Below are 27448 nucleotides of genomic sequence, written 5' to 3'. Positions count from 1 at the left end.
GACCAGGATGGAGGAACAACCCCCATCACGGGCCCGCCAGAGATCATTCACAGGGTGACCAATGCCATTTCTGTGCTGTGACCGCGCCTGAAACCAGATTGGTAAGGAACCAGGTAGTCAGTTTCCTCCAGGAATTGAGGGAATTGCTGTGCCACCACGGACTCGACAACCTTCACTAAAAAGCAGAGGTTGGAGACTGGACGGTAGTTATTAAGGGAGTCAGGGTCCAGGTTGGGCTTCTTGAGGAAAGGGCGAACCACCACCTCTTTGAGTGCAGCGGGGAAGACCCCCTCCCTCAGCGAAGCGTTGACAACAGCCTGGATCCAGTCTCCGGTCACCTCCCTGGCTGCCGAAACAAGCCAGGAGGGAAACAGGTCCAATAAACACGTGGAGGTCCCCAGCCGACCCATAATCCTGTTCACTTCATCCAACGAAAAGGGCTCAAACTCAACCCAGATGTCCCCGCCAAGACAAGCCCCAGTCTCCTCAGTGGATTCTGCCCAATCAGAGTCCAGTCCGGTCTGGATCTGAGCAATTTTATCTTGCAGAAACTGCAAAATCCTCAGCTCGGCCCTGCAAGGGGTCCTCCCTCGCTCCAAGATTAAGGAGGGAGTGGGTCACCCTAAACAGGGCGGCTGGGCAGTTTTCTGCAGATGCAATGAGAGCGGCGAAGTACTGCCGTTTCGCTGCTTCCATTGCCATTACAGATTTATAGCACACTAATAATGATCAAATTTCTTACAGCCTACGCTTCTATGGACTCCATACACTTGATCAAGCATATAGAACAAAAAACATACATTTTAATAAAATGTTTCCCATTTTCATTGTTTGCTTTCTAGAAATCCAATGATAGGTGGACATAAACAATTTGGCAACAAGAAGAGGATGAACAGGGTTCAAACGTGAATGAATTCTTAGTGTTATGATTCTTAGTCATCTTTATTCTCTTGATGATATAGAAAATCAATTTAACTATGAGACATTGTAGTACATAAATTAGATGAAATGTTTAAAATCAGTTTTATAAATAGTATAGGTAACATTTGGTGTCTAGAAAACTAAATTAAATCAAATCATAAACTTATTTTCCCATATCCCTATTGCTAAGCACTAATATGCAAATTTTGTCACAAATATCTTATGTAATCAAACTATGTGTGAAGTAATGACACCTAATTCAAAGAGTTTTCAAGAAAGAAATATGTTATAGCACTAAAAACGATTATTTTATTAAAGCTGTTTTTTAAAAAAAATCATGTGAGGCAATATAACAGTAAGATCACCACTAGAAAGCAAGAACTGAAGTTGACAATAGACACATTTAAACAAGAAAAACATTTTACAAAATACCTGCAGAGAACATATTTTCAAGCTTCACATATAAAACAGATATTTTCTAAAAGAATACAACACATGTACATACAGAGGACACCAAGAAAATTATGAAATGGTCTAATAAGTATATTAAAGTAGTTGCTGAACAGTGACTGCATATTTAGATTTATACAATTGCCCAATGTTGGTTAAAATATTTTACATTTTCTTAACATATTAGCAGTTGTTGTCCAATTAACCATGAGTAGTATCATCTTCCACAAAGTCTTTGGCCATCTCTGCAGTGATCACATCAATATGGCTTACCTACATAAGAAAAAACAATTTGGCAATTATAATTGGAAAAATGTAACTAATAACAGCATTAGTGATTAATTCATTTGTTTGTCAGATTCCTTGCATGTACAATATTATTTCTGCACAAATAATAAATGGCTTAATATATGATACAGTCCTTGTTTTCAAAAATACAAATGTAAATGGCTATGACCATCAAGAAGTCATGTTTATGATCTGTTCTATAGTCCAAATCTATGAAGAATTTTGCACTAATCATGGGACCATATTCTATGACATAATATATGTACTGTAATTTTGACAGTATAATGATTTGTTAACTGATCTTTTAATATGCTTGTATAGTTTAAAAAGTCTAGAAAAATGGGTATGCATATTTGATCTAACTGTACATCACACTGAAATGTTTGATAAATGTTTAGGATATCTTATCAGATTGCATCATGTTCTTAAGTTAATTAAATCAAGCTGAAATCTAAGCCAATTTTAGTCTTTAAATCAAGAAAAATTTAATAGTGACTACAAATAATTTGATACTGAATAAACATATTGTAACCTTAATAACTGTTAATTAGCATACAATAATATTCATACTGTACATTTTAAGCTGCACACCTTATTTCTGAATTTTACACCATAGAACTTATCAGCAGATTCAAGCAGTTCAGGTCTGAATGTTGTGGTAATGAATTGAGCGTGTTCTGCTAATTCCATGATCATATCTGAAATAGATTGAAATAAATAAATGAAGTAAACTGGAGGTGGAAGATTGATGGCAGACTCCACCTTACCCCTCCCTCTGCTCTCTACTCTCTACCCATCCATCCTTCTGCTTATCATATTAATGTATTTATTTTCATTGTGTTCGTCATTTTTTACTTGATTGTTCTATTTTTCTTTTGTTCTGTTTACATGCCTTTTTCTTTTTCTTACTTCTTATTATTGTAAGCCACTAGAGTGGCCCCACAGAAAGATAGGCGGCAAAAAATTTAACAAATAAATAAATTGTTAAAATACAGTGTCTATTAATACATAATCTAAAACTTTAACGAAACATCTGCAATACTCTTAGTCATCAACTAAAGCTTAGTTACTTTTTGATCCAACTGCTGGTTCCTATATGACTCAAGATGCAATGCTACCAGTGGGATATAAAGTTCCATGTCACATCAGTTTTAAGACCGTATCAATTTGTGGTTTGGTACTTTATATGACTTGGCTGATAGAGTTTCAGCAGTCTGGCTATGGTTAGAATTTCTTCAGTCAAATTACCAATTTAAATGTCAAAAGTAACATAAGATACTTAAGCATTTTATCATGTGCCAAAGAGAATGGGGATCATTCAGTTCAAAGATTTGACTTTACACATATTGTAGTGATGATTTCTAATATTTTGTACTGAAAAAGTGAAAAAGAGCAAGAAAAAAAAGAAAGAAAACCCTGCATCTTTTCTACTAAATTAAGATCTAAAGATAGTAATTTATACTTTTCTAATATATTGTATATTAGGTGTAAATTGTTGACTCTAAAACCACTAATCAATACAGAATTTGATAATCTTAAGCACAGCATTTTAGTACTCTTTCATTACAAATGATTTCTAAAAAGATATTGATAATTTAATCCAGGATCTGTTATCAATGAAACAAAGAATAAAAAGAGAATATTTTTTTTGGTTTTTCATTTTTGTATTCTGAATGCATTTTACACTATTGTACAGTAAAATTTTAATTTTCATGTACAATGAAATGTTTGAACAACCTTAGGAAAGGAGAACAGATGATGCCTCGGAAACAATCTGACAAGAGAGGTAGGAGCCCCGAGTGGCTTCATGGTCAGAGGAAGAAAATTAGGAATGGAATGGAATGCATTAGTGGCCTTGAAGAAAGAGGAGAAATGTTACCTAGGGCACAATCAGACAAGAGCCCACAACTGCTTAGCAATCACAGAAAGGAACTGAGAAAAGTCTCACCCTAATGGATCAAGAGATTAAACGCAATGGCGGAAGTTTATACCTTCAGACATGAAAGATTCTGTTAATGTAGCCTTACAATAAAGTAGAATTAGTTCATCTTGTGGTGTTTGCAGTCTGGTTTACCTGGGCTGACATCAATGTTGCAAGTCCAAAGGTATAAATTTCCTGCAGCCACTTTTAACTGCTTGATTCATTAGGGTGGGTTCTGCTTAAGTTTCTTTGCTGATTGTTAAACCATTGAGGATTCCTGCTTCTCTTATCTGACTGTACCATTTATCAACTGTACTCATGCATATATGAAGGACACTTGTGAAGATCCTCTCAAAGGACAAGCATTATCCTTAAGTGTTGCTGTAAAGTGTACAACTCTCATCAAAAAAGTATTGCAGCATTTCATAACTGTGCACCTGGAGGACAGCTATAAACCACCTATATACAATACAGTAATAAATTATATAAGCTATATTCAGAAATAGTCACAAACAATTTTATTAAAAACTTCCTAGTAAAATGGTATGAGCTATCCTTACACGGTTCGTTTTAGCAGAGTTTACAATACATGAAAGCTGACATTCTGCCATTGACTTCAAGATTTTGTGCCAAATGCTTTTATATAAGAATGTTTCAAACTATTTTTTTAAGTGAAATAGGCTAATAGGACAAATAAGCTGAACATACATCTTAATGCCCTCCTCCGCAAAGGTATACTAGGTATCACATACTAATTTTGTTTTAGTAACACAAATAAGAGAAAAATTCATAGGAAGGGGCAAGTACACACAAAAGACTCATTTGCACAAGAGACTGATCTGAAATGCTGTATCTGTACCTGAAACAGCCTTCCTGTGCTGGGCATCCAGGGCTTGATCAATTTCATCAAAGAGGTAAAATGGAGCAGGATCACATTTCTGAATTGCAAAAATCAAGGCAAGAGCCACTAATGATTTCTGTCCACCAGAAAGCTGCTGCATTTCTCTCATTTCACCTTGTTTACCAGTAAAGGACACCTGAAGAAACAGCAGAAAAATTAGTTTATTGTTTACTGAGGCTCCCTATGTGAAAAGGGGAGCTACAATACAATCTCCCCAATCAATAAAAACATATAAAACCTAAAGCCACACAGATTAAAATGAGCTAAAAAATGACACAAGTAATAATAATAAAAAACGGACACTTCCCTCCTCCCCATTACATTAACCCCAGGCCTGGGGGATGAAAACCACGTCTTTTCAGAACCCTGAGAGAGCGAGACTGCTCTCCTTATCTCCAGGCAAAATGCTATACCAGAGGGTGGAGACTGTGACAGTGAAAGCATGCTTCCTTGGTCCTGCAAAATGACAACATTTAATGAGGAGGCCTGGAGCGCACCCATTTTGCCATAACGTACTGGGTGGAGAGAAACAATTGGAGACATTATTCTCATCTCTTAAAATATCATTAAGAGATTTAGCAATAATTAAAGGCCAATTTAAAATAGTCTTGCTTTACCCTAATTCCAACGCCAGTGAACTGGTCTACGGATGGAACACTGCTTTGAGATCCTGATCCCTTTTCACTCTCAGCACTGCCTTCACCTTCATCTTGAGACTGACTACCTTCCACATCACCTTTCTTCATCACAAGTGTTGCTTTGCCCCCAGGTACCAGTTTCTGAAATACTTCACTGAAATTCTTTGACACCTTGATGAAACACAATTCAAGAATGACAAACAATAAAAGAATGAAGTAGATTGACTAAATGACCTCTTTCAACTAATATAGTTTTGATATGAAAGTTATCGAGTTATAATGTTTATATAAAACTTGTTTGTTCCCTAACATTTAACATAACTTAATATATTTATAAGCATTTTACAACTAAACCCATTTCTTTGGAAGGAGGTTAAAATGACAACAAAACCACTTATATTTCAGAGATCAAAAAAATAAGCTAATAATATTAAGGTGTTTAATTCCAAAGAATATGCATTTTCTATATGTTAGACTATTGTCAAATGATACCTGTTTGAAAGTCAGCTGGATAGCTTCATATTTTCTGAGTTCAAGGACATTCATCAATTCCATGATGGATTTGTAGCCCCTATCTAACTCTTCTTGACGTTTTATCAACTTTTCTTTCTGTTCTGAAAAGTTCACAAATTGATCGAGAGCTTTTTTATTAACGTGGCTATATTTTTTCAATTCTGTGTTGCATTGTTCCAGTTTGCGAAAGAGCTGCATAAAAGAATTAAAATTTTTTATAAATGTATATTACCTAACATCTATCATCTCTGATCATGAAAAGTAGACATTTGTTACCTGCTTTAGGCTCAAAGTCTGGTATTTTTCAAATGCTTCTTGGGGAAGAGAGCCCAGTTCTCTGATTTTCTTCATACATTCTTCTTTTTTCTTCAGAAGCATACCTTGCCTGTTAGTCATCTTTTCAAGTTCTTTTGTGTCATGATTAATAGCATCCATGTGTTCTTTTTCCATATTCTTCCAACGCTCCATGCTCTTCTGAAGTTCTTTTATTCCAGCTTCTGTTTTATCAATTGAATTGTCCAGGTCTATTAAAGTGAAAACAAAGAATAAAAATAGTAAACTAGATAAATATACAAAATAATACTGAGGAATAGATTACATAGACTAAAAAGAAGTAGAACAAAGAAAGGCTATACTGATTGGGAACAAGGGAAGGAAGTTGATGCGGAGGCCAGAAGATACATTAGGTCTGGAAAATGGAATGAACGATGGCAGCATTTAGGTCAAAAGCAAAGGAATCAACTATAAAATAAGGGTATATAGTATACTAACTGTTGAATCATTCTAAAACATGTGTAATATATTCAGATGACATAAATCTGTTTGAAGAAAAATTTCTATCACTTAGGTTGTTCTCACTCTATTTTTTATTATTTGTGCTTTATTTTTGTCCTAACAACATACATGTATGTTTTAGGATGCTTTAAGAAAGCAAACTATTACTTTCTTTGTTTAAATAAGATTACCAACCATCTGATCGTGCCAATGTATCCTTTACTCGTTTGTTGATTGCCTCAAGTTCAGATGTTGTGGCTGTAAGAACAGTGCCACCTTCTGTCTCTCTCAGTTCGTTGAGCTCCTGAAAGACATGTACATTCCAATGTTCATGATGACTAGAAATTACATTCTAACAATATGTACAAAATCACAAATTGTTCAACTTGGAATCATTTTTGTGCTTTCAACTCAGTATTGATTCCTTGTGATTGCCTGAACTAATCCCTGCATTTAATTTTTTAATTCATAATATGATTTGTAACATGATTTAATCAACTTTTTCACACAATTTGGAAACTGAAGACTAATGAATATAATTTCTAACTTCCTCAATCTTAAAAAGACAAGCTAATGGACAAAAAATAATGGCAATGACCCAGCACATAAATAAAGGCATAAAATAGAATAGTTCCACCTACTTTAATATTATAAGAGACCTGCACATCTGGTACTTACGATTCCCACCAATCAGGAGTCAAAAGCTCCTGGAACATCTATGACTATGTTTTAACTAGTTTCTGGAAGGCCACAAGAGTGGGAGCCATTCTAACCTTGAAAATCAAGTGTTCCCTAGCCTCCTCCCATCATAATTTACAGCAAATGGAAAGATTCAACAGGCATTTTCTGTTTGTTCATATTATGTAGGCAGAAAGAGTCTGGGGTAAGCCTCATAAATACCCAGGTCTGGAGCCATAGGGTTTTAAAACAATAACCAGCATATTGATTTCCCAGAAACAACTCAGTAGGAAGTATAACTTCTGCAATAAAGATGTTAGATAACAGTAGTAATATTTTTAAAATAATTTTATCAGTTGCTATATTTTGCATCAGCTAGTTTCTGGGAGGTCTTTGAGAACAGCTTCATGTAAAATGAATTGAAGAAATCCATACAGGAGATGCAAGGATATTAAGAACTGAAGAATGCTTCTAAAATAAAAGCCTTCCTGACCACTAACTATTTTTCCAGCGGGAACTGTGAATCCAAAAGAACCTTGAACCAGATTTCAGATATAGTACAAACTTGTGTTTATAGATAGAAAAGTGTTTCTAAGTTGAATTAAATTCTGTCAGATTTATTTTTTAAATTTAAAACTATTTTGGATATCAAGGCACAGTCTCAGACCTTAATTAGCCATTGTTCTGCAGAAAGGCCTGTACACATTTTTCAATAGGAAGTTTGGGGTGTGTTCTTGCAGTACTTACCATGTATACAGCTAAATTCAGTAATTTGTAGGGATGTAAGGTTTAGTAATAGTTAGTAAAAAAAAAATCTCTTTCAAAATGTGATTTTATTATAAATTATTTTTCTAATGAGCTGCCATCTTGAGTTTAACAATAATAATTCTAGCAGTAAAAAACACATATATAAAAAAATCTGCTCAGATGCCACAAAAGGACTTTTTTCTTTTTTGCCTTTTTTCCCCTCAAGTTAGGAGTTCACCCAGAAGATAGTTGGCATATTTCAGGGAAGTTTTAAATAAGATTGCGTCTATGTGTGGCTAAATCTAAATCATCTGGGTTAGGCAAGTGGGTCATTTTTAAAGAGAAAACAGAATTTTCTTAGAAACAGATTTATTTTCCTTTCTCACAATAATGATATATATTATGTTGAAATCAAGATTTGTTTTTAAAAAAATGGATAAAAAAATAAAGTATCCTACCTGCTCAACTTGGTCTAACCGCTTCCTTAAATTTTCATTGAGGTAGGTTTCAACTCTAGTGATGATGCCTTCAAGCTTAATCCTCTCATTCAAAAGCTGCCTGTTTTCCTATAAAGCAAGAAATAGCAATTTGTAAAATATTTCAATTTGTACAAGAAAATTCAATTTGTACAATATTTCCAAAATTAAGTAATATGGATTTTTAAATTACAATGAAATCTTTCCACAGAAACTTTCTAAACCTCTCCACTACTTCATATGAAATGCATCTAGTTTATATTACAATCACGACCTTCTCAACAACAGACAAGTTAACCACCTACTGTTTGTCAATCTCATTAATTTTAAGATGTGAGAACTTAAAACTATCAGAATGCTATAACCAGCAATGCTTAGTCTTAAGATGAGAAGAATATTAATACACATGTACTCGGGGGTTCATACATCACACTAGGTCATGGTTTGCTTAAGAATTGTTTTTTGACTAAACCATAATTGACAGACAGCGAATTATAAAGAAACCCAACTTTGGAGTCAGACAACACGCTAAGCCAAAACTTATCATATTATGTCTTACAAAATATTTGTAATCCCAGTCATTTTAGCTGTACATAGGTAATCTATGCCTATATATCTGCTATAAATAAATACTTAGGTTACTTATGGAAAGTTAAACAAATTGTTATTTTTTAATTTAATAACTCTCGAACATGATTCAGACTGCAATTTGATTCTGAAGCATGAACATGCTTACTTGCTGTAGCTGTCGGATTTCATCATTAAGTGCATCAACTCGTTTTTGGTCCTCTAAGCTAAGTTGAGACAACAGGTCTGTTCCCAGTTCTGCTTTTAATGATTCTCGGGTTGATTCCATAGCATGTAAACTTGCTTCTAAACTTTGTAAACTGCGTTGCTAAAATGAAATTAAGCCAAGTATAATTATTCATTCATGAAAGGAGCCTCCTGGTTCAATTAATTTTGTAGCTATTGTTTTTTTTCCCCATCACTTGCTTCTTTTCTTTTGAAACCACTTAACGTCATTTTTTGTCTATGAATTCTACCACTGAAACTAGAGCAAATGCCTCCCAAATGGCAAACATTCTCAGATATTCTGTACCTTAGGCATAAATGTTTTTTCTGATTGTTGTCTCTTCTCTTTCAGCATCTTCATCTCTGACAAAATGCTGTCTCTGGAAGCCTTGAATTTTCTTTGCTGTGTTTCTATTTGTTGCATTTGATTCATCAGTTGATCAATTTCATTATTAATTCCTGCGATGCGCTAAGGATTAATTCTATCCATTGTTAAAGTGATGGATTACATATAACCCAATATGCTAAAATGGTTGTAAGTTTCTTCATATCAATAAAGCTTCCCATTTACATCATTGTAGGAGAAATAAGTTAAACGTTACAATATAATAAAAAAATCTAATTTGCTTAAAATGATAGATTAGTAATCATATCATCTATTTAACTTAACCAACCAATTGCAGACTATTTATTTATTAACCTAATTGTTAGGATTCTGTGTAGCAGAGAACAATTCCAATATATAATAAATTAAAATAGAAAATAATTATAACCACCACTACCACATCATTATCTGGCTAAGATGACCAACCAAAAACAACTAAAGTCTGCTAGAATTATAGCTAGCTTTTTTTTTTTTTTTTTCAGAAAGTAAGAAAGCCTAAAGTTGCTTACACTTTCAGACGTAAAAATGTACTTTAGGGCAGGGGCAATTATCACATAAATACAACAACATGGCCCTGACCATTTTAAACAGTGATATTATATGCTCCAGTGGAAAGAACATATACTGTATTTTTCGCACTACAAGACGCACCTGACCATAAGACGCACCTAGGTTTAGAAGAGGAAAACAAGAAAAAAAAATCAGGCAGAGCCTGAGAGAACTACAGATACGTGTCCTCTCATGTGCCAGCTATGCCTATTGATTCCTGCACTGTGGAAAAGAGACAGAAGAGGCAGGCAATGACAAGTAACACTAAGGATGTTTTCATCATATTCAAGTCAACTACTCATACATACGGCACATCTCAGACAAGCAAGCAAATAATCTATGAAGGATATTTTCAATGTTTCTGCGTAGATTTTCATTGAGTTTTGCTTCAAGCTCTCCAAGTTCCTCTTCTGCTTTCCTAACATCTTTTTGGAGTTCAAGTCTAGACTTTCTTGTATCATAATAACCTCCAGTTAAAGCCCCTCTATGACTGACTTGATCACCTACAACAAAAATGATGTTCTGTTGAATAAAAAATAGTTTTCAAACTGGTCTGTACATGAAAAAATTATCCTGTCAGAACATAGTGAGTTACATGCACAAGATGAATCCAGGTCAATGTGTTGCTACTTCTATGTGACCAGAACAACAGGTTACCAGAATTTACCTTCAGCAGATTCGAATTGTTATCTCATGGGAACTGAGAACTGTAGTTTATGCAGACAATGCTTAAACAAGCCAGTCTCAAAATCAATTAAATCATTATTTTAAGGAGTTATTATAAGGAGTATTGAAATATTATTGTAACTTTTCTCAGTACACAAAAGAAATTATGACATTAGCAATCATAAAACTCTCTTATGATTTAATCAGAAATGCTGGTACACTGGATTTAATATTGTGTTGGGCAGATCAAAGCAACCTGAAATATATATTTACATCATAAATCAAACTGTAATCAACCATACCTTCCAAAGTAATACAATCCATAGTAAAAGCTCTAGCCAGCTGTGTAGATACTTCCATACTTCGACAAATAAGAGTCTTTCCAAAAACATGTTTAAAGGCTTTATCAAATCTTGGATTGTACCTCAGTTTACTGATCATTGGAATGGCATCCTGAAAATAATAACCAAGCCAAATAGCTGAAAAATTTGCAAACCAGTAGAATTTATCTTAAATTTAACAGATGCAGATTAAATACTGTGTGATCTAACACAAAACCACTACAAGGAATAAAAAGTATTGAAATGCAAAATACAAATAATACTAATTATGAGACAGTTAAAATCAAAGGAATTTAGGCTATTCAGAATCAGAACATAGAGAGGCAACTCAGAGCCTACACTGCTTATATTTTTATTCATTCTATTTATTTGTAGCTACCTTAATATGAAAATATTGTACTCATATAACTCAACTACTACAGTAGTAAATTATTTACAGCAAAACAATCTTACATTTGTTTCAGGATATGCAGTGTCTCTAACATCCAGTTTGTTCAAAGGAAGAAAAGTCACCTCCCCTGGTAGATTCATTTTATTGAACTCCATCAGTATTTTAGTACTAACTTCATCAGAATCTACAATGTGATAAAACAACCTGTCATAAAAGATAAAGAAAATGAATAAAGCTTTATTGTAACAGCATACTATGACAGCATAGTATGTCCCATTCCTAGTATCAAAGATAACCATAAAAGGTGAAGCAACTATACAGTCAAATGTATGTAATCTTATATAATTGAGTCAGACAACTTTTGTTATTTCTCTTAAGTGCTTTCTAAGCTATTATTATGCTTTTGTGCTATGTTTGCCTGGTTCTTACAGTAGAGCTGTATATGATACAACCAGATGGTTTATTAGCTGCCTGCTTGCAAACCCAAAACTGACTGGGATGCGAGGAAGGAACCAGTCCAAAGTTTCCATGCCCAAGGGAGGACTAGAATCAGTATAGCAAGTATTGTTGGAATTGTCTTCAAAATATTTGAAGCCTATAATTGCTTCAAAAAATAATTTTAATTTACCAGTTTAAGTGCAACACAAAACACTGTTAAAAAAATAACTAGTGATAACTATACCTATTTCCTGCAGTAACTTCAACACAGGTGTAGAAGGCAGGCTCACATTCAAAGTTATTCATCACTATTCCATGATAGCCATTCAAAACATGTTGATTAATGCCTTTACGACGAAAGTGCTCCAGAACCTTGTTTATGCTATCAATACCATTTAGAATAGCCTATTTATAATAAAATAGAAGTCATTATAAATCTTAATATTCTGTGGAAATTGTCTATGTCCAATATCATTAACACTTTTATGTTTCACAGAACCTTTCCCCACAAACTTTATTATCTTGTCTATAGCAGAAAACAAAATAAGTCTTCAGATTTGCTATTACTTTATATGTACCTGTGTACAATTATAATGTGTAGTGTTTTTTCTGCACATTATAAAATAGAGTAACTTCATCATTTATATAAATAAATAAATTTGTAAAGCTGCTGCTATGGGAATTCATATAGACAAGTAAATGTTTGGTGTATGGTGCTATTTGATAAAGAAATCAAATTCTGAAAACCATGAATGTAATTTTATTTAAAGCGTTTAGTTTTAAATGCTGTATTCTTATTTTTTTACTTTCAAGTGTCCCACCATTCTATGTCTCATAAAATATTAAGAAGCCTAAAGTATAAGAACTGTATGATTTACAATATAAGTCTTTTTGCAAAACATCAGTAATTATGATCATTATCTACCTTTCCTGTTGCTGCTCTAAGAAGTTGTTGTTTCTTTTCCAAATCCTCTCTCTTTGCAGCAAGTGCTTGCTGTTCTGCATTCTCTTCTCTCCACAAATAACTGAAAAATATTTTAAGAGGTAGCCAAATCAATAAAAATATTTTTTAAAAAGGCATTATAAATATAATTATTAATGTGCTTTGCAGAATTTCAAAATAGAATGCCTATATTTGAATTATCTCATAACAAAATATTATTCTCTTCCCCCAAATAGCCAAATTATTTTCTGTGAACCACCTAATTCCATTTATTTATAACAATTTTCAGCTTTTGGAAAGTAAAAAAAAGTATAACCTCAGGAAGTCTAATTTTATTGCATTATGGTAGTGATAAATTGGTAAAACTCATTAGGTTAGTGACTCTCAAACTGTGGATCACAACACCCTAAATTAGAACAAATTTGTTGCAAAAGTATTTTGCTACAAAGCAAGATTCTTAACAGAATTTGCTTCAGAATTTGCTTTGCCTGTACAAGTTTACAGATTTCTAACTTTGTTCACGTTAAGCCCAGTTCTGACATGTTTCAGCTTTGCATTTGGCAAGCCCAAGACAGAAAAGTTGGATTGCTATTAAACTTTTTCCCACTTCTGCTGGACAAGCCAGAGCAGTTTTATTTTATACATAGATTACAACATAGCTATTAAAAGTATCCAGTGAAACCATTATTTGAATATATTACATTGCATGAATAATCATGAGGATGGGAATTACACAAATTCTTCTATTATTTTAGTGAATCAAGACACTGCAACATTTGAGATCCCTTATATTAGTCTGCAGTATAATAGCACTACTGCAGATTTAATGGGAAATTTTATTTCTTTCTACCAGTAGGATAATAAAATACAAACTAAGGGATGTGCTTGGTCTTTGAATCGCTTGCTGAGGGATATGTTCAAAAATGGATAGCGCAAGGACAAAAGCTAAATATAATTTAAATGTAAGCTTAATTAACACTTATTAAATGGTTAATGCAATTGTTTTCAACCCATTAAATTACAATTTGAAGCAATTTTTAGAACAGCGATATCCAATGATTTTGGGAGGAAACCTCTAGATCAGGGGTGTCAAACTTGCAACATCACGGCTCGTGACGGATCAGGATTTTTCCCCCTTTGCTAAAGCAGGCATGGTTGTGCTAGTATCTGGCCCGCAGGCCACGAGTTTGGCAGCCCTTTAGATGCTCAAGCTAAGCACCCTTGATCTAAGACAAAATCTTTGTAAGAATATATTTTAAAAATATATTTATATATTTAAAAAATATATAACAGCTGAGGCGGCGCAGTGGTTAGAGTGCAGTACTGCAGCTACTTCAGCTGACTGCTAGTTCAGCAGATCAGTAGATCAAATCTCACCGGCTCAAGGTTGACTCAGCTTTCCATCCTTCCGAGGTGGGTAAAATGAGGACCCAGATTGTTGGGGGCAATATGCTATTTAGTATACTGTCTTTGGTGTAAGCCGCCCAGAGTCCTCGGAGAGTGGGCGGCATAGAAATACGAATAATAAATAAATAAATAAAATAGGGAAATTTACACATGCATATTCTTACAAGCATAAGAATGTAAAGCCTCAATAAATTACTAACTTTCTTTCACTCTGTAGCTCATCTTTTTTGTTTTTTACTTCATAATATTTTCTGTCCAGTTCTTCAACACGAGCTTTCACTTCATTGAGATCTTGATCCAATTTCTAATGTACAGAAGAAAAGTGTTTTAAATACATTTCACAATTTTTACTAACTTTAACACATTTTATTAAGCAGCATCAACTTTACAAAAAAGTTTGGAATTCAATGAATTTCCGTTCAGCATTTAGACAAACAATATAAACAAACAAGCAATTTAATTTGTTTTTAGTGTAGATGAATGCAAATAATTAATACAAGATAACACATTCATATTTACTAAATAATATTGCAGCTGGAGTGGAGAGAGAATGGATCACCTGAGGTATATGTTAAAAATGGTCCTATGAGTAAAAGTAGAATTACTATCATCTTTACCGTAGAAAACAAAAAAGAACAATTAAAAGGTGATGGTCAGTGAAAGATCATGAAGGCCACAATGGAATACAAGGAATATCTATAAATTATCACAAATGAGATGTGATCTTTACTCTGTAAATAGAAGTATCAGGCTATGTGGTTGAAACCATACATTTTTCACAAGAAATCCAACAACTCTCATAAGATTTACTGAAGAAAATAAGGTAACCCAGTAAAGAATTTCAGCAACTATAGTGATTTAAGAACAACCTGTATGTATATATTTGTGTGTTTCTATGTAAATGCACGGTTTACTCGAGTCACTATAGTTTTGCATTCCTCTTCACCCTTATTAATGGATTACTTAACCATTTGAGATGTAGTATGAGTGTAATTAATTTTTCTTTTATAAAAAGAATCTATGAATAATGTGAAAACTAGGACTTAATGACCTCAACATACAATAATTAACAACATCCTTGCTTAGCATTATGTTTGTGAACAAGTATAAGATTTGGGTATCCTGTTCCCCCAAAATAAGACATCCCCTGATAATAAGCCCAATTGGGCTTTTGAGCAATGGCAATAAGGCCAAGCGCTTATTTCAGGGTTCAAAAAAATATAAGACAGGGTCTTATTTTCGGGGAAACATGGTAGGTACAGTTTAGATATTATACCTAGAAGTGTAGTTTCTAAGAACAGCTCATCCGTCATTAGATATATATGAAATACATGAATCAAACTACATTGTGTGTAGCAATGAGCTCAAATACTTACACTGTACTGTTCCAGGTTCTTCTCTTTGTTAGCCTCTGTATCTTCCAAATCCTTATGTATAGCAGCAATCTGCCTTTTCTTGTCATTGATAGCTTGATCTAAGGACCTGAGTTCTTTCTTAATCCATTTATCTCTCTCTTCTTTAGAGGTAAACTGACTTCCTCGACCTTGCTTTGCATAAAGATCAGTTCTCTCCTGGGTAGCCTGTGCTAGTCTGTTCAAAAATAATTAAGAGTTTCAATAGAACTATTAGGTCATAACCAAAATATATTCAAGTTTAATAATATTATCATTATATGAATTCATTTTCTTAAACTGTGTGACTGGTTTAGAAAAATAAATGCAAGATGCATGCGCCATAATTAGTTTTTGCTTAATTCTAAAATTATAATTTTGTAATCTTATAATTTCCTGCATGTATAAATTATAGGGCACATAATATAATAAGGACATTGAATAGGATAGAGAACGTGTACTGACTGAAATTTACAGTTTGGTGTTTGTTTTGCTTTTCCTGCCTTCTAGGTAAAGGATGAATTGTTAAGAGTCATGATACAGAAAAAGTAGGGCTAGATTGCAAAATGAGCATGGCTATGGAAAAATTAACACCCATATATTCAAAAAAGAAAAAGAGAAAATTTCCAAAACAAAATACCAAGAAAAAAGGTATTTGCCTTGATTTTGAAGTAAAAGACTTTTTCAGACTCTGTTTCAGGCACAAACATTGGGTATGGAGAGCTGTTTCTAAATGTTTTTTCCCCCAGATTAGCTATTTCACACCTGGCAATTCCTCGTTCTTCTCTTTCTTTTACACTGTTGAACTTGGGTTCTGTTTCTGCCAATTCTTTCTGCTTTTCTTCAATTTTTTCAAGAAGTTTCTGTCTCTCCTTCAACAGTCTTTTCTGAAAATGTAACATGAGTCAGAAGTATGTAAAGCCATGTTTGTGTTATGATAAAAATAATAGTTTTATTTAAAAATGTAATAAGATGTTTAGAAACTTACTAATTTTGATGCATAAATGTTCAAAGTAACATCAATACAATCCTGATAATAGAGCTGTCAGGATTGTCAGCTGTCATTTTCAGGAAATGATTTATAACTTAGTGAATACTGTAATCCTTGGGCAAGCTTTTCCAGAAGAGCATGAAAAGAAGATGAATGCTGCAAAGTGTTTACTCCAGTTCATACTCTTTTGATAAATAGGAGAAATTAAAAAAACCAAACAAGTAAGTTCTTTTACTATGGGACTCTTACCCGTTGTTCACTATTTCCAGCAAGTTCATCTTGCAAATCTTTTGCTTTAAGCTCTAACTTGGTCCTTTGTTTTATCTGTTCTTGTCGCTCAGCACTGAGTTGCTCCTTCTCTTCTTTCATAGCCGAAATCTTTGTTTTCAGTTCACGGACTTGTCTTTCAATTTCCTACATACCAGTACAAACATATTAATAAATACTAGGCAAAAAAATATATAGCAATTCTCAATATCTACATAACAAGATTTAACCAGGGAGATTCATATAGGGGTTAATTTTTGGAAGTTTATTGCTGATCACATGCACTGTAGCACCTAAATGGAAATATGAACTCCTATTTGTCTTATAGACAATCTATTCATTCATTTATTTATTTCTGTATTCCAGCGCAATCTCAGTCCAGTTTTAGATATATCTGTGTAGCGCCATACTACATAAAATATTTTATCTTTCTTACAGTTAGGAATACCTTAAGTTATGTGAATTTTTACCTCCATTTTATCTCGAGCATCCTGTTGTGCATCTCTTAATTGCCTAGATTTTTCTCCACTTGTTTCTCGTTTGGCTGAAAGCTGAAACATACAGTAAATTAACCTTTGCTATTCTATTGGTAATATAATACTACTACTACATGCAATAATATTGCATAAAGCAAAACTAGTTATGAAAAAAAAGGAAAATTGGTATTTATTTTAACACATAGTCAAAACACAGAGCCTGTAGTACAGTGGACTAAACATTATTAACATCTGCTGCTTGCAATTACTGCAAGTTCAAATCTCACCAGGCTCAAGGTTGACTCAGCCTTCCATCCTTTCAAAGGTAGGTGAAATGAGGACCCAGATTGTGGAGGCAATAAACTGACTTTGTATAAATATACAAAAGTATGAAGGCTATTGCTTAACGCATTGTAAGCCGCCCTGAGTCTCCGGAGAAGGGCGGCATATAAATTAAAGCAAAAAAAATTAAATTAAATTAAAAAAAAAAATAGTGACTTACTTCATCAAGCTTAGCTCTGGTTTCATTTAGTTCCTGATTATAAATGGTATATTCCAGTGCTCTCCTCATTTTATCCCATTTTTGATATTGAGCTAATTCTTCCTTCTCTTCTTCCAGTGTATGTAATCGCTCTTCAATATACTTCAACAGTTCATTTATTTTCTCCCTTTTCCCTTCTTTAAGAGTCATTCAGAAACAAATTAAATAAAAGGGTTATTAGTAGATACAACTATATATGCCTTTTAATACTTTCTGGGAACATCGTTATGGAATGCAATCAAATTGAATCCATTTAAGGGCAATATGACTGGAATACTTTGTTCCAATAGTGAACTACATGTATTCATATTTTGTTCTCAATGTTTTACTGAATGGTGGTGTCATGTTTTAATAGATTATTTACCTATGTATGGAAAAATAATCTAAACATATCTTAAATATATTTATGAACAAAAACATGAACAAAAAACATTTTCCCAAAGATAAACATTTAATTTTGGTTTCTATTAGAGAGTTTATCACACTGCCAATGTATTGTTTGGGACAGTAGCTGCAGTTTACATAGTTCTCAACTCACAACCAGAGTTGGGACTTCCATGGCTAAGCAATGTAGTCATTAAGTGAGTCACACCCAACCATACTTTTGTGTGGTCATTTAAGCAAATTATCATGATTAAGAGATTCATACAAATTAAGCAAATCTTGCTGTCCCCCATTGACTTTGTTATAAGCCCTCTGGGAAGGTCGCAAATGGAAACGTGACCTCCAGACACTGCAATCAATGTAAATACATCCAAATTGCCAAGCACTTATATTTTGATCAGATAACCTTTGAGAACAAGTTATAAATCACATTTTTCCAGTGTCATCTTAAGATTTAATGATCAGTAAGTGAATGGTTGTAAGTCTAGTCCAGGTTGAAGAATTAACATCAGTGCTTTATAAAATATAAGAAATCCAGCTTTTAATGCAATTTTTCTATGTAGGAGCAATGAATATGAATATAATACAAGGGCAATTATTTTCAGATGTTAAAAATATCAGTTTGTTTTAAATCCTATGTTTAAGTGCACTGAAGGTGCTTTTTCAGAAGCTGCTCCTTGGATGAAAAGCGAAACGTCTTCAAAGAAAAAACAGGAAGTCCAGTTGCATCTTGAAAAAGCACCTTTGGGACAACTGTGATCTGGATGACTGAGACTCTCCATTGACACCTATGTAAGTGCAATCCTCCCAAAATAGTAAAATAAAAATGTGTGGAAGAATATCAATAAATTGAAATATTATGGAAATTCAGATAAAAAATATGTTACCTGTCTCCTTCATCAAGGAAATACTCTCTTCTTTACGTTCATCATATACTCTAGTTCCAGCTACTTCTCTTAGCAATTTTAATCTCTGAGAATCAGGAGCTGTGGCCATCTGATTGATCTAGGAACAACATTTTCTTTTACTGTTTTTGTTTATATATAGAAAGCAAACAAGTAATGCACTAATGGCTAATATGAAATATTAATATGTTATTTTATTGCTTATAATTCTGTTCAGACTAGTCATGCTGCTGCAACTAGTGAAAATACATTGTATTTGGAGCACATTAATAAAGAAAAATTGGGGAACATATTTTGAATGGTTCAGATTAAGGAAAAATATAAATATTAATGAAAATTAGTCAATTAAAGCATCAGTTCCCAAACTTTCTAGATCCGCAGACTGGCAATGGCGGTGGAGAGGATAGGGAATGTTTTCATGCACAACCTAATTATGTGCATGTGCAAATGAAGCTTCTCACTCTTGCCCACTACTTGTGTGGCCCGGTACCAGTCTGTGGCCCGGAAGTTGGAGACCCCTGAATTAAAATATAATTAGAATTCCTGCTTCTGTTTTAGTGGACAATTTGTTTTGAAAGTTATGAACTTTTCTTTCTGAAAAATAGTTAGTAACTATTGTCATACCTTTCCTTGCTTAACAATATAATAGGGATTGCTGCGAGAAAATCCAGCACTTTCAAGGAGGTTCATGACATCATTTTTCCTAGAAGTAAATTTTAAGTCAATTTTATAAACATTGTAGCATAAAAATATTTAAATAACCAATGTTGTATTAATTCATAAAAACATTTTGCTTAATATTTGTTATTTTTGAAATGGCATTTAGTTTTTTCCAGTATTACCAAGTACAATATTTTTATAAAATTTAAATCAAACCTTGAATTCAATTCCTACTTCAGAATTATAGTAGGGGAATGAGTAGCCAGAACACATTAATAATCAAATGGAAAACAATAATTGGGGTGAGAGTCCTTTTTTCTCTATACTCTTTTGGTCTTGTTAATTCCAATAGGAATAGAAGAAATGCAGCTCTAATGGTGAAATTCTCACCACCATTCTAAATACAGTATTTCAAAGGTTTTCCAAACCAGCCCTAAATATTTATTTATAATTTATTTTTTATTAAAGAAGAAACAGGAGACTGCCAATAGCAGTCAGTTTTTCTAAATAGCTAGATATTGAACTAGCAGGAACAGGGATCACTTTCTATCTGTAGAGATATTTCTATATCATAAATATAGAATTTATTTTAAAGCCTTAATAGTTACAACTACCAATTTAAGTCCAAATGTTTTAAAATATTTCATACAGGTAGAAGTTGAAAAGATCGAAATTGATAAATTAAGGGATTTACAATGAATATTAACATGAGCCGTGGTGGCACAGTGGTTAGAATGCAGTTTTGCAGGCTAATTCTGTCCACTGCCAGTAGTTCGATTCTCACCGGCTCAAGATTGACTTAGCCTTCCACCCTTTTGAGGTCAGTAAAATGAGGACCCAAATTGTTGGGGGCAATATGCTGACTCTATAAACTGCTTAGAGAGGGTTGTAAAGCACTGTGAAGTGGTATATAAGTCTAAGTGCTATTGCTATAAATATGACAAATGAAAATATTCAAAAGTTACAATGTCTACTAATTTAAAATTTCATATAGAACTACTTCATGCAGAAATGATATTGCTTTCATAAAATAAAACTGCCACTTACGTCACCATTTTCTTGTCTAAGAAATATTGGTCTTTTTTAGCTCCAATGACTCTGCGAAGAGATACCTCTTCCTTATCAATCTTAAAATAAGATAGAATGCAAACATTAATTTCCTGGATATAATTTTTGATCAAGTAATTTATGGTATTTTCCTTTTAATTTAAATAAAACAAAACCAAGAGGACTTATAAAATAAAAATTAAAATATTTAACTTACTGGTAATCTGTTGTCTGAGTTGTCAAAAATAATTTCCACAAAAGCAGAGATAACCCGAGGTCCTGTGCCTTCCTAAAATATATATATAATTTAAGTTATCCAAGTTTTTAAATGTTCTATTTTATACAATGTTTTGGTATCGTATTCTTCAAAGTTTATGTAGGTATAAACTTTATTCTTCCTAGAAAATAGAAATACTGTTTGTGTAATAAAAAGCTTAATAATACAATCAAATGACTTAAATTTTATATTTTTCCTTCACTAAATTAGTACAATTATTAGGCTAATTAAAAATAACTATACAAGCTAATCTTAAAATATTATTTTATGGTATCAGTCCCAGTTCAGCAGTATTTTGGGGGGAAAGAGTCTATTTCTGCTAATGGGAATGTTTTGAAAAGTCTAAATACTAGGGAATGGTCATACGAGTTAAAAAAAAATCCACTGACTGATAAAAATAGTGAAGGAGAAAAGTAAAAAAGAAGGGATGTGATTAGAAAAGTATGTAAGAAATTACATGGAAAGATTTAATTGGAGGAGAGCAAAGAGGAATGGCATGACTCTAGCATCATTTGGCTCCAAACCTCAACAGATTTTTCCAGGAAAAATGGAGACCTTGGTTCCTTTTTCTTCCTTATCTAATTCCGTAATTCATCTCAATAGTTAGGACAAAGCAAAATAAATTCCACAAGTATTTCTTCAATTCTGATAGAATTATTCAATTTATTAAGGATTTTTAAATCCTGGCAATTCACTGGCATTTAAACTGCAATATATATGTAGTTTCAATACAAACAATTAAAACAAATTATTTTAGTAATTATCAGTCAAGAGTTTGCTTACATGCAACAAAGCCAGCCTTTGCTCAGGACGAAGATGACTGAATTCATCACTGAGGACGAACTGAATTGCTGTAATAAAGAAATGCATTAGATTTAATTTGTAAGATATATTTTAATAATGAACTTCCTAAACATTTATTTTATACAGTATTATAGAAGGTATTACAGATATTGTAAAAGTACTTAGCCTTTATATAGTTGTATTCACACTACAAAACTTGTCAAGATACCGTGTTGCTTGAAAGAAAATACAAATGTACATAGCTGTCATGCACAATATTCTCTGCATACCTTTAATATAAATTGGATTATCATTTAATGCAATTTTGGAAGCTTTTCCTTACCATAGAAAAAGTTGCTTTTTCCAGAACCATTTCTGCCCACTAAAAAGAAACAATAAAAATTATATAAATGTTGATGTCAATTCATTATAGAATATTTTAAACTGGATCAGAAGATAAAGATCTTTAGTTGTATAAAAAATTACATATATGAAAATAAAATTGTAAAATAGAATAATTATCAACTGACCACCTGCACTTAAAATCAACCAGACACTTCATACCAAAGTGCAGAAAAAAGTAACTTTCACAAAGGTATTTTGATTTGTTTTTATTTTATAATACCTTTTAAACCATCTTCCACCATATGGATATTCTCAAATATAAATTTTATCCTATCTGTATCACAGTCTGACACACTTATATTCCTCCATTCAGACCATGTCATTATGGAGCAACCCTGGAAAACAAGCTGCTAAAAAGGGGAAAAGTGATTCCCGTAAGATTTATTAGCAATATAGCATTTGACTTGTGATTTTTCCAAACTAATGCTTTGCCATAGGAGCCTCAGGTACTTCTAGATGTCTTAACTATACATTTTGAATGAAATACAAATATAGTCTATAGGAAGATTAAAGAAACAAGAATTTTACCTCTCACAAGGGTACAGTGGAAAGATTCTATTTTCTTTTTAATACATTCCATAATTACAACTCCAATTGAGCCCAAAATTTCTGTTATTAAGTATACATTTGTTAAGTGAGTTTTGCCCCCTTTTACAACTTTTCTTGCCACAGTTGTTAAGTGGATCATTGCAGTTGTTAAGTTAGTAACATGGTTGTTAAGTGAATCTGGCTTCTCTATTGACTGTGCTTATCAGAAGGTAGAAAACAGCAATCACATGATCCCAGGAAACTACAACTATTATAAATATGTCAGTTGCCAAGTGTCTGAGTTTTGATCATATGGCTATGGGGAAACTGCAATTGTCATAAGTGTGGAAAACAGCTATAAGTCATTTCTTTTAGTGCCATTGTAACTTCAAATGGCTACTAAACAAAGTAAATTGTCAAACTAAAGTCTAGGATTACCTATATTATTTGCATATTTTTTTATTTATTCCATTTAGACAATGTATAGTGTCTAAATGGAAGTGGATACTATACAATATATAGTATCCAAAAGTATAGTGGGTGGCTCACAGTGAACAAAATGTTGCACAACATTTGGAAGTTTTATTATACAAAAATATTCAGAAATGTTCAGTAGTATTTGCATTATTTAAATTATATATATTTATCCTTTGTAGCAGAAACCTTACCAATGACATTATGTTTTGAACTGAAGGGATCTACTATAGTTTGATCTCTGTAACTTCTAAATCCCTGGATAATTACCTGAAATAAGCAGAATTATTTTTTAAAGTAAAGGAACAGATCAAATCATACATCAACTTGCAGATTTTGAACTAAAATGTTGCAACGTAATTAATCTACATTCATTCAATACATATTCATTCTTGTTGTACCTTTTGTTTTACCACACACAGATCAATATTCCATATTGCAACATACAATCTAGGTAATGTTTGTTGAAGATCACCTATGTTTTTAGCTAATAATGCAGCAATGTTAGTATAGAAAAGATATGCATTCACATAACCCGAAAAGCACTCCTCAAATAGCATCACAAAATTCTTTATTCATTCCACAATTACATTAAACAATCTAGGGGTCATCATGCATCATTATCTGTGCTATGCTCTTTACCATGTCTGCATTGCACCACATATATGAAACACCCTTTTAAAAAAATTCAATTGTCATAATTTTTATTCCTATGATTTTAGATGGCCCTATCATTTTTCTACATTTTCTTATCTTGTTCCTACCCATTTATTCATCTCTTCTAACATTTTACCCCAAAACACATTCATTCCAGAGTATTGCACAATTGTTCTAAAACACATCACTAGTTCTTCTATTATCACCACAAACTGGGGCATAATATGCAATATTATTAGTCCTTCTTGTGAGCACATCACCTAGTTGACACAACTTAGATAGGGGCTGTCAAACTCCCGGCCCGCGGCCTGGATGCATCATGTGCTGGCCATGCCCACGTCTGGTTTAGTAAAGGGGAAAAAAGTCCTGATATGTCATGTGACACCGCCGTGGCAGTGTGAGTTTAACACTCCTGACTTAGATGATATAAGGCATATTTTCTGATCTACATTTTAGTCTTATTTTCTGACCAATATTTTAATCCAAATTAAAACTATAGCTTCATCTCCCAGCATGAACTTTATAATTTGTATTCTACAAGATCAGCCTATCTTCTTCAAACATATTACATCTTTCCAACTTCTCAGACAAACACATTTCCTTTAATTCAATTTCATTTATTTTATACTCTGTACTGAGTACTCTTCTTACATTCCAAGTTGCAATCTTCAATATGGCAGATGGACCTGCAGGTACTGACCTCCACTGCCTGTTGTGGCTTTGGTTGATCAAGACTTGCACATAGCAGTTTTACTAATATGAAAATGTGTAATTAAGTTACCAGCCTTATTGTAATTGTGTCACAGCCAAAATTGGTTGCTAATGTAAGAACAGTACACTTGCCACTTTTGGCACTTTCTAGCCAGTATGTCTTACTCTAATCTTATTTACACTATGCCAGCTACAATCCTTAATCGACAGGCCGATCTAGAGCAGTGTTTTTCAACCTTAACAACTTTTAAGATGTGAGGACTCCAATTCCCAGAAATCCCCAACCAGCCATGACTAGGAATTCTGGGAGTTGTCAAGATCGAGAAACCCCAATCTAGCGACTACACGGTCGTCTGCACCCAACCATTTGGAGGTGCATGCGGTGTACTGACAGTTCCTCAGGATGCAACGACACACCCGAAACCAGCCAAATACGATACACTGCGGCTTTTTTTTTTTGGGGGGGGGGGAACCACACGTCCCAAACCACCCGTCCGAATTCATCACCTTGATCTGCCTCACGAACAGTCAAATTTCTCCTGCAATCTTTGCAGCTCTCCATTGCCATTTCTACAGAATCGGCCCACAATCTTATTTTCGCTTATTTCTTCCCGACCCATTAATTTTACGTCAGCTAAGAACGGCCACCTCCCCCCTTCTTGTCCTCCCATCATCGCGCCAAGGAAAGCAGCAACCCGTCAGGGTCAGCCCTATGCACCCCCCTCCCCAGAAGGGCCCGAAGATGGGTCATCTCTGTTCTGATCTGCTACTGAAAAAAGACTCTCCGGGGCAAAAACGAGGCACCGAGGAGCCTCCACCGCAACGATCACGGCCTCCATATCCTGTCTGCTATCCTGTGAGCCAACAAACACCGTCCTCCTTTCCCTCACGCCCCAACCCAACTCCGGCATCCCTCTCCCCAACTACCCTTCTCAGCTCTGTACGGCTCTTCCTTTCCATTTCCCACAGAAAATAAACCGCTACACCACAAATTCTACGCCCGGTGCGGAGTACCTGCTTAATATACATCGCGGCGGCGGCGGAGGCCTCCCCTTTTCACCGAGAAGCGCCCACCGCTCAAGCCGCGCACAAAATGGCCGCACGTCTCCTCCCCCTCGCCCATCCCCTTCGGAACGAACCATTTCATCAAAGAAAAGGGGGGTCCAATAAAAACTTAGAAAGCGCCTTAGGAAGGGGGAGCGGGAAATGTCACTTTTTCACATTGTATGGAGATATCACTCATGCCAACATTTCCGGCCTAACAGTCAGAACCCCCGGTAGACTGTGTGTTAAAATAAGCATCTATTACTTGCCCTATTGGAATTTGGTTCAACCCGTAGGAGCGATTTGGGCGCCAAGACAAAGTCCGGCCAATAGGAGAGAGAGGTTGGAGAGTCCTGTACGTAAATAAAGTCTTCGCGCTGTTTTGTGGGTGGAGAGTTTTCAATCAGCTTCGGGCCGAGAGACTGGGATGGTTTTTATAGCCGAAAGTGCACCATCCGTACTGAAAAGAGATGCAACCTGCCTTGGAATAATTCGAAATAAAAAATATGAGAGGACTAAGAAAAATCTATTATAGAGTCCAGTTCAGGAAAAAATGGAATGTGGCTAGCATTTTGTGGCGTATCATGTTTGCTGTCATCAAAGAGCTGATGTTATGAATAACTTATTGTTGGTCTTGTGCGTTTCGGGTTTTTCACTGGAAAAGGAAAAACAGTTATTTCCCTGTAGTTTTGATAATATATCAGTGCAGACATTTCAATTGTATTTTATGGGATTGTTCATTGTTTTAAAATGTTTTTGTAGTGTCTTGATATTAGGTAACATAACCTCTTCAAAGCAATTTATAACAATTTATAATTCTGGGCTGTTTGTAATATTAAAAGATAAAATTTTACAAAACCTATACACAATAGGAACTAAATAATAAAGATTAATACATGACCCTAACTAAAGATGGGGGAGAGAGGGAGTAGGATGAGTGTGGGATGTAGGATCTGTTATTAGGCTCAACCCACCCAATTTTAAAAATAATGCAATATCAAAAAGCATTTTAAGTCTCCTTTGAAAGTAGGGAAGGAGCAATGTGCAAATCTTTCACATGTATCACAACAGAAAGAAAATCTCATCGCTTGTCCCATCAATTTACAGATTCACAGAGGTATTAAAAATCCATTAAACTAAAAGGTTTTTTTGTTTTTAATAGTAATCTATAAAATAGCCAATTACCTCTGAAAGCATATTGCCAATCAATTTAGTATAGAATATGAAATTTACTATGATTGTCTCGCAATCAATATAGGATCCCTAATAGAACTGATCATAATGTGTGAAGCTTATATTTAAATGGGAACATGGGGGGGGAGAGTAATTCCACATGGGAATTCTGAAGTAATGAGGCATATGATCAAGAATAATTGATTCAGACCCTAAAAATTAATCTGCAGTAGGTTATTCTAATAACTGAAATTGGCATTTGATACAGGGGTGAAATCCAGCAGGTTCTGGAGAACTGGCAACAGAAATTTTGAGTGGTTGGGGAACTGGCAAATACCTCCTCTGACTGGCCCCAGAGTGGGGTGGGAATGGAGATTTTACAATATCCTTCCCCCAGGAGTGGGGAGGGAATGGGGATTTTGCAGTATCTTCCCCTGGAGTGGGGTGGGAATGGAGATTTTGCAGTATCCTTCCCACAGCACGCTCACCAAGCCACGCCCACAGAACCTGTAATA

General features: G+C 34.1%; 1 protein-coding gene across 1 annotated transcript; it reads right to left on the bottom strand.

The window, feature by feature from the left end:
• Positions 1 to 1207: 1207 nt before the first annotated feature.
• SMC3 (structural maintenance of chromosomes 3) lies at positions 1208 to 25813 on the bottom strand. The gene is made up of 29 exons (XM_070944924.1): positions 25731 to 25813; positions 23543 to 23618; positions 22285 to 22323; positions 21942 to 22009; positions 21099 to 21170; positions 20882 to 20961; positions 19799 to 19877; positions 19157 to 19274; positions 17847 to 18022; positions 17339 to 17419; positions 16851 to 17015; positions 16376 to 16497; positions 15596 to 15809; positions 14420 to 14523; positions 12795 to 12894; positions 12114 to 12274; positions 11494 to 11635; positions 11002 to 11152; positions 10384 to 10536; positions 9407 to 9558; positions 9044 to 9202; positions 8290 to 8397; positions 6602 to 6710; positions 5909 to 6156; positions 5612 to 5824; positions 5099 to 5290; positions 4440 to 4617; positions 2251 to 2357; positions 1208 to 1644 (listed from the first exon to the last, which is right to left on the bottom strand). Exons 1-29 carry the CDS (start codon positions 25743 to 25745, stop codon positions 1573 to 1575), a joined length of 3654 nt encoding a protein of 1217 aa, XP_070801025.1. The 5' UTR covers positions 25746 to 25813; the 3' UTR covers positions 1208 to 1572.
• Between the last annotated feature and the right edge of the window lie 1635 nt (positions 25814 to 27448).

The sequence above is a fragment of the Pituophis catenifer genome, unplaced genomic scaffold, assembly GCF_029215685.1.
Source record: "Pituophis catenifer annectens isolate HBS135680 unplaced genomic scaffold, rPitCat1.0.hap2 SCAF_6, whole genome shotgun sequence".
NCBI lineage: Eukaryota > Metazoa > Chordata > Lepidosauria > Squamata > Colubridae > Pituophis > Pituophis catenifer.
Note: the sequence above shows the minus strand (reverse complement) of the source record. Positions and strands in the feature narration are given on the sequence as shown.